At 41.5% G+C, this 8,945-nt stretch overlaps 1 protein-coding gene across 4 annotated transcripts in view; it reads left to right on the top strand.

The window, feature by feature from the left end:
* gareml (GRB2 associated, regulator of MAPK1-like) overlaps positions 1 to 8,945 on the top strand; it is a 311,555-nt gene that overhangs the window by 255,573 nt on the left and 47,037 nt on the right. For all 4 annotated transcript variants that reach the window (XM_043675852.1, XM_043675842.1, XM_043675871.1 and 1 more), the window contains one exon: positions 2,732 to 2,901. In XM_043675852.1, coding sequence (XP_043531787.1) covers positions 2,732 to 2,901 — 170 coding nt within the window. The remainder of the gene's footprint in view (positions 1 to 2,731; positions 2,902 to 8,945) is intronic.

Genomic DNA, 8,945 nt, shown 5'->3' with positions numbered 1-8,945 from the left:
TGTTCCCTGGATGCTGCCTGACCTGCTGCGCTTTTCCAGCAACACATTTTCAGCTCTGATCTCCAGCATCTGCAGACCTCACTTTCTCCTCCTATATCTATCACCCCTCAATTTAAAGCTATGCCACCTCATGCTAGCTATCACCATCCTAGGAAAAAGGCTTTCCCTGTCCACCCTATCTAACCCTCTGATTATCTTATATGTCTCTATTAAGTCACCTCTCAACCTTCTTGTCTGTAACGAAAACATCCTCACGTCCCTCAGCCTTTCCTCATAAGACATTCCCTTCATACCAGGCAACATCCTGGTAAATCTCCTCTGAATTCTTTCTGAAGCTTCCACATCTTCCTATAATGCGGTGACCTGAACTGCACGCAATATTTCAAGTGCGGCCAGACCAGAGTCTAGTACAGCTGCAGCATGACCTCGTGGCTCCGAAACTCGATCCTTCTACTAATAAAACCTAACACGCCCGTATACCTTCTTAACAGCCCTATCAAACTGGGTGGCAACTTTGAGGGATCTATGAATATGGATACCGAGATCTCTCTGCTCATCTATACTACCAAGAATCTTACCATTAGCCCAGTACTCTGTATTCCTGTTACTGCTTCCAAAGTGAATCACCTCACACTTTTCTGCATTAAACTCAATTTGCCACCTCTCAGCCCAGCTCTGCAGCTTGTCTGTGTCCCCTCTGTAACCTGTAATATCCATCTGCACTGTCCATAACTCCACCGACCTTAGTGTCATCCACAAATTTATTAACCCATCCTTTTACACCTTCATCCAGGTCATTTATAAAAATGACAAACAGCTGTGGACCCAAAACAGATCCTTGCGGTACACCACTAGAACCTGAACTCCAGGATTAACATTTCCCATCAATCACAACCCTCTGTCATCTTTCATCTAGCCAATTTCTGATCCAAACCGCTAAATCACCCTCAATCCCATGCCTCCGTATTTTGTGCAGTAGCCTACTGTGAGGAACCTTACCAAACACCTTACTGAAATCCATATACACCACATCGACAACTTTACCCTCATCCACCTGTTTAGTCTCCTTCTCAAATAACTCAATAAGGTTTGTGAGGCATGACCTACCCTTTATAAAACTGTGTTGACTATCCCTAATCAACTTATTCCTATCGAGATGATTATAAACATTTCTCCAACACTTTACCTACACCTGAAGTAAGGCTCACTGGTCTATAATTACCAGGGTTGTCGCTACTCCCCTTCTTGAACACGGGAACAATATTTGCTATCCTCCAGTCTTCTGGTACTATTCCTGTAGACAATGACAACATAAAAATCAAAGCCAAAGGCTCAGCAATCTCCTCCTTGGCTTTCCAGAGAATCCTAGGATAAATCCCATCCATCCCAGGGGATTTATCTATCTTCACACTTTCCAGAATTTTCAACACCACCTCCTGGCGAACTTCAATCCCATCTAGCCCAATAGCCTGTTTCTTAGCATTCTGCTCGACAACATTGTCTTTTTCCATTGCGAATACTGATGGAAGATATTCATTTAGTGCTTCCCTTATCTCTTCTGACTCCACACACAACTTCCCACCACTGTCCTTGATTGGCCCTAATCTTACTCTCATCATTCTTTTATCCCTTATATACCTATAGAAAGCTTTAGAGTTTCCCTGATCCTATCCGCCAACAACTTCTCATGTCCCTTCCTCGCTCGTCATAGCTCTCTCTTTTGGTCTTTCTTGGCTACCTTGTAACTCTCAATCACCCTAAGTGAGCCTTCACATCTCACCCTAACACTTCCATGGAAGTGTCTAAAATTTTGCAGCACAGAAAGAGGCCATTCAACCTAACAGATCCAAGTCAATGCTGTGTTCCCCTTATATCTGCTCACATTTTACTTGATCTCACTCTATCAAACATAGCCTTCTATTTCTTTCTCCCTCAGCTGCTTAATTAGGTGTCCTTAGAATCCATTCAAAAGTACACAATCTTCCAAACCTTTCCAGGAATTAATACCCAGCCAATAAATGCCTCATAATTTAGCATCATCTGTAAATAATTCTCATGTGATTCTGATTTGGGGTTCTGCAGCAGTGTTGTTTTTAGCACATTTATTTCAGAAAATCATATAGGTTGTTCAAGTTCTACTTGAGAATCGCAAATTAGTCACTGAAAAATGTTGACACGTTTTATCAGTAACAGTAATTGACCATGATTGCTGTGTTAATCAATGGCTTTGGTTCATTTTACAGCATTGATTTGTGTGCCTATTTATTGCTGGTTATGAATATTGCAAGTTTTATAATCTTGGCTGATTTGTATTTTCAAATGTAAGTTGATAACATACAGGGGTTAGCTATGGAAGATCATTAAATACATTTTTTGACATGTCATGTTGAAGCTCTGATTTTAAACCTCTCTTCAACACAAGTGCTTCCTTATCATTCAATACTGTGAATAGTGTGGAAATATATTGCTAAGGTCATGATCTGAAATGGTAGAGTATGTTTGAGCAACTGAATGACTTCATCATCTTCCTATCAAACTAATGCTATTAATTTGACAGTTAGAATGTGTCAAGTCAGCTGAAATGGTCTGATTGCCTTATGTGATGACTTCTGATTTCATTGTATAATTGAATTAGCGAAATAGTAGCATTCAAACACAGATCAACAGAAACTTGTTCTGCACTGTGTTTAAATCTTGATATATGCCATGTTTCACTGTTTTCTTTTGTTAGGTGAAGGAGGAATGCCGTCTTCTAAATGCTCCTCCTATTCCTCCAAGGGGTGCTAAAAGTGTTCCTACTCCAAGCCCTCCGGTTCCTCCTCGATTTGCAAAGACCCAGCTCCAACAAGCTCATTCACCAAGCCCTAGTCTGTCCTATTACTCATCTGGTCTTCATGAGATGTAAGTGAAATAGCTATAAATAATGAATGAAAACTTTGTAGGATTTTGTGGGTGATTGATTTTTCTTAATTAAAAAAAAAGTTTAATCCATCATCATTCAGGAAATGAATTCCCCCTTCCCTTCTTTATCATTAATAAAGCATTAATATATACATATGTTATCTTCCTAACCATACATATATTATTCAAAAATCTTTCACGTGTCCTGTCCATGAACCTAATATCTTTTTGGCACCATTTTGGCTAATTAATTTTGTCAATGTTTAAAACTGAAGGTACCAATGTAATTACTTTTTGATGGTATTTCTCCATATAATTATCAGTTTTCACTGTTTACCAATAAGCCACCAAGGAATTTAAAATGCTTTTTTGAGAAAAAGTCCACTTTTGCATAATTGAGATTTCTGAAGATAGATTTTAGATAAAATCCAGAAAAAATGCATATTTCACAATTAAATCATTAATTAGTTACATTTTTCTGTGTCTTTTATTCCCTCCTTTCACATTTTTACTTCTAAGCCTCAACATGCCTCCAAGTTTGAACTTTATCTGGACTACTTTTCCTGAAAATTTGGCAGAAGTGTTCTGAGTGAGCACAGCTTGCAGAATTCCCTAAAGTACATTAGTACATTTCAGCGTTGAAAAATGTAGCCTCTAAGATAGGAAAGAACTTAAGCAAGGAATTAGAAGGGCTAAAAGGCGTCGTGAAAAGTAATTAGCAAACAGGATTAAAGAAAATCCAAAAGATTTTTATGCATTTATAAAAAGCAAGAGGGTAGCCGGGAAAGGATTAGACCACTAAAGGACAAAGGAGAAGATTCATGTGTGGAGCCAGCAAAGGTGGGTGAGGTCTTAAATGAGTCCTTTGTTTCTGTATTCACCAAAGAGAAGGAATTGTTGGAGGATGATCTCCGGGGCGGGAGTGTCGAATTTCTAAGCCAAATTGCTATTAAAAAGGAAGGGATGTTGTGCAACATGAAAAGTATGAAGGTAGATAAGTCCCTGGCTCCTGATGGGATCTATCCCAGAATGTTGAGGAAGGCAAGAGAACCAATTGCTGTAGCATTGACAGACATCTTTGTATTCTCTTTGGTCACAAGTGAGGTCCCAGGGGACTGAAGATAGCCAATGTAGTCCCATTGTTTAAGAATGGTAATAGGGATAATCCAGGACATTACAGGCCTGTGAGTCTGAAGTCGGTGATAGAGAAATTATTGGAAAAGATTCTCAGGGACAAGATCCATACGCATTTAAGAGCAAATGGACTGATTAGCGATAGACAGCATGGTTTTGTGTAGGGGAGGTCATACCTCACTAATTTGATTGAGTTTTTTTGAGAAGGTGATGAAGATGATTGATGAGGAAAAAAGCGGTTGATGTTGTCTACATGCAGCAAAGGTCCCTCATGGCAGACTGATACAAAAGATGAAGTCACATGGTTTCAGGAGTGAGCTGGCAAGATGGGTGGAGAACTGTCTTAGTCATTGTAGACCGAGGGAAGCAGTGGAATGATGCTTTTCAGAATGGAGGGCTGTGACTAATGATATTCCACAGGGATCAGTGCTGGGACCTCTACAGTTCATGATCCACACAAATAATTTGGACCATACCTTATCTAATTAGTAAGTTTGTGGGCAATACAAAGATTGGTGGAATTGTAGATAGTGAGGAGGATTGTCAGAGGATACAGTCGGATATAGATTATTTGGAGGCATGATCAGAAAAATGGCAGATAGAGTTTAATCCAGACAAATGCAAGGTGATGTATTTTGGAAAGTCAAGTACAGGTGGAAATTATACAATGACTGGCAGAATCCTTAGGAGTGCTTATATGCAGAGGGATCTGGGTGTGCAAGTCCATAGATCACTGAAGGTGATAAGGTAGATAAGGTAGTTAAAAAGGCCTGTGGCATGCTTGCCTTGATTGGAAGGGACATTAAGTACAAGGATAGACAAGTTATTGCTGCAGTTTTATAGAACTTTTGTTAGGTCACACTTGGAATATTGCCTGCAAAGCAGGTTCTGGTCACCACGCTACCAGAAGGATATGGACTTTGGAGATGTTACAGAAAAGGTTTACCAGGCTGTTGCCTGGTATGGGGAAATTTTACCTATGCAGAAATATTGGATAGACTGGGTTTGTTTTCACTAGAACCCAGGAGGTTGTGAGGTCACCTGATAGAAGTTTGTAAGATTGTGAATGGCATGGATAGGGTGGAAATGATGAAGCTTTTTCCCAGGATGGAGAGGTCAATTATTACCGGACACAGGTTCAAGATACGAGGGGGGAAATTTAAAAGAGATGTGCGAGTCAAACAAAGCATGGTGAGAGCCTGGAAATCACTGCTAGAGGAGGTGGTGGAAGCAGACACAATAGCAAAGTTCAGTAAGCACCTGGATGAATACATGAATAGGAAGGGAAGAGAAGGATATGGATCCTATAAGTGATGACAGTTTTAATATGGAAGGGCAAAATTTGTCAGCTCAGGCTTGGAGGGTTGTTCCTATGCTTTGTTCTTTGTTCTCTGTTTTTCTATTGTAAAGGAATGTGTATTTAACTGGCTAGGAGGAGAAAGTGAGGTCTGCAGATGCTGGAGATCAGAGCTGAAAATGTGTTGCTGGAAAAGCGCAGCAGGTCAGGCAGCATCCAGGGAACAGGAGAATCGACGTTTCGGGCATAAGCCCTTCTTCAGGAATGAGGAAAGTTTGTCCAGCAGGCTAAGATAAAAGGTGATATTTAACTGGCGAGGCAAGCATTTATTACCCATCCCACATTGTCCCTGAGAACATGATGTGGTCCTTTAATGCATTGACTGAGCTGACATGTCATTTTTTTAAAAATAAAACTTCAAGTTATCTCAAGAATGTGACTTAAAAGAAATTCTTGGATTTACATATTAATGAACCAAAACCTTCAAACATTTCTAAAAGATGAAAGACTTGACAGCAATCTAGGTTGTTCAATACAGAGGGACTTCAATTATCCGAATGTCTCGGGCAGGAAGTATTTTATTTGGATAATCAAATGCCAGATAACACAGTTTAGCCAAGCATTAGGTCCTTGCGATTTTGTTTGAAATTCGGATAATTGACATTCGGATAATTAAAGTTTCTCTGTATATCATTTCATGTTACATGACACTGAAACTTTTACTATAAATTCTGTGACTTATGGAGGAGAATTCACCTGATGAAGGAGCAGTGCTCCCAAAGCTAGCACTTCCAAATAAACCTGTTGGACTCTAACCTGGTATTGTGTGATTTTTAACTTTGTCATGGAGAAGGTGATGGTGAACTGCTGCAGCTCTTTGGGTGTAGAAATAGCCACAATGCTGAGAGGAAGGAAGTTCCAGGATTTTGACCCAGTAGACTGAAGGAACAGTGATATATTTCCAAGTTAGGATGGTGAATGATTTGGAGGGGAACTTACAGATAGTGGTATTCCCATGTACCTGGTGCCCTTGTTCTCCTTCATGTAGCAATTGGTGGATTAGAAGGAAATTGTGCAACTTTAATGCACAGGATTAAACTAATCTCTCCTGTGCTTTCCTTATAGTTAGAAAATATAACTATTCTAATTAATGACAATGCAATTAATGACATTCAATCGGACCTGCACAGACTTAGGGTGACAAAGAGAGGTTTGGAATTTTACTTTCTGACCAAGCTGAAATTAGGAGCCTTTGAGGGCTATAGAAGGTATGGAATTGGGGAGTGGTGGCACAGTGTTCAGTGGCTTGAGATTTGCATATGCTTTGGAAGCCTGGCAATGTCAGAGGCTGAGGTTGACATGGGGTGGAGCAAATCCATCATTGCCTTCTGAAGGGCAATTAGGGAAGGGCAATAAATCCCACAAGCAAATAAAAGAAAAACATATCTTTGTGATGGGGAGGTTGGTGGGAGAATCGTATGCTATCTGAGGAAGTTGAGAGTACGGGTATATTTGTAAAGATTGTTGAGGCAGGTTAACTGGGGTCAAAGCACTCACCCCCAAGTTCAATTGGCAGTTAAAAAGGTAACTGCAATGTTAGTATTTATTTTGAGAGGGCTAGAATACAAGAGTAAGACTGGTTAGGCAATCACCTGATGAAGGAGCGGCACTCCGAAAGCTAGTGCTTCCAATTAAACCTGTTGGACTATAACCTGGTGTTGTGTGCTTTTTAACTTTGTACACCCCAGTCCAACACCAGCATCTCCAAATTAAGACTGGTTAGACTGCATTTGGAATATTGTGAGCAGTTTCGGCCCCTTATCTAAGGAAGGATGTGATGGCGCTAGAGGGGATCCAGAGAAACTTCACAAGAATGATCCTGGGGATAAAAGGCTTGTCTTTTGAGGAGCGGTTCAGGACTCTGGGTATGTGCTCAATGGTGTTTAGAAGGATGATGGGGAATTTGACTGAAACTTACAGAATACTGAGAGGCCTGGATGGAGTGGAAATGGAGAAGATGTTTCCATGAGCAGGAAAGACTGGAGCCAGAAGGCATTACCTCAGAATGAAGAGCAACCCTTTAAAACTGAGCTGAAGAGGAATTTCTTTCGCCAGATTATGTGAACTCATTGCAACAGAGAGCTGTGGAGGCCAATTCATTGAGTGTATTTAAGACAGATAGGGTCTTGGTTAGTATGGGGAGGAAGTGAGGACTGCAGATGTTGGCGATCAGAGTCAAAAGGTGTGGTGCTGGAAAAGCACATCTGGTCAGGCAGCATCCAAAGAGCACGAGAGTTGAGCATAAGCTCTTCATCAGGAATAAGGGAGTGGCCAAGGGGGTTGAGAGATAAATGGGAGGGGGTAGGGCTAGGGGGAAGGTAGCTGGGAATGCGATAAGCGCATGGAGGTAGGGGTGATGGTGATAGGTCAGAAAGGAGGGTGGAATGGATAGGTAGGAAGGAAGATGAACAGGGAGGACAGTTCAAGAAGGCAGTGCTGAGTTGGGGGGAGGAGAAATGAAAAAACTGTGAAATCTACCTTAATCCCATGTGGTTGGAGGGTCCCAAGGCAGTAGATGAGGCGTTCTTCCTCTGAGTGTCAGGTAGCTAGAGTTTGGTGCTGGAGGAGTCCCAGGGACTTGCATATCCTTGGCAGAGTGGAGGGAGAAGTTGAAGTGTTTGGCTACAGGGCAGTGGGGTTGTTTTGTGTGTGTGTCCCAGAGATATTCTCTGAAATGTTCCACATGTTAGCGTCCTGTCTCCCCAGTGTAGAGAAGACCATACCGAGAGTAACAGACACAGTAGATGACATGTGTGGAAGTACAGGTAAATCTCAGAGGTTTTTCCATGATGCCCCACATAGTGCAGGACGTTCATTCCACTTGGCCCTTCTGACTTGCCATCCTGCAACTCTAGAAACTATTTATTACCCTTAAGATAAGTATAGCATACTATGAAAACTTAACTAGTTATTTCTCAGAAAAAGAGAAAAAGAGAAAAAGTTCTAGAAATATAAACAAAAATAACTTCCATTTTAAAGATCAGAAATGAAACCTACTCCCCAACCAACTGCTTTCCCTGCACATGAGGTATCATGCACCATTGGTCTCAGGGCAGCAAGGTCCTTTGATCAGTGCCTTATCTCCCTTTCCTGCTCACCTCCCACTCTAGAGAATTTATTTCATGGAGAAACATAGAACATAGAAGTTTTTGTTGCAAACGTTTCGTCCCCTGTCTAGGTGACATCCTCAGTGCTTGGGAGCCTCCTGGGAAGCACTGCTGTGGTGTTTCCTCCAGCATTTATAGTGGCCTGTCCCTGCCGCTTCCGGTTATCAGTTTCAGCTGTCCGCTGTAGTGGCCGGTATATTGGGTCCAGGTCGATGTGTTTGTTAATGGAGTTTGTGGATGAGTGCCATGCTTCTAGGAATTCCCTGGCTGTTCTTTGTTTGGCTTGCCCTATAATGGTAGTGTTGTCCCAGTCGAATTCATGTTGCTTGTCGTCTGCGTGTGTGGCTACCAGGGATAGCTGGTCGTGTCGTTTCGTGGCTAGTTGATGTTCGTGGATGCGGATCGTTAGCTGTCTTCCTGTTTGTCCTATATAGTGTTGTGTGCAG

This window comes from Chiloscyllium plagiosum, chromosome 3, assembly GCF_004010195.1.
Source record: "Chiloscyllium plagiosum isolate BGI_BamShark_2017 chromosome 3, ASM401019v2, whole genome shotgun sequence".
Classification (NCBI taxonomy): Eukaryota; Metazoa; Chordata; class Chondrichthyes; order Orectolobiformes; family Hemiscylliidae; genus Chiloscyllium; species Chiloscyllium plagiosum.
Note: the sequence above shows the minus strand (reverse complement) of the source record. Positions and strands in the feature narration are given on the sequence as shown.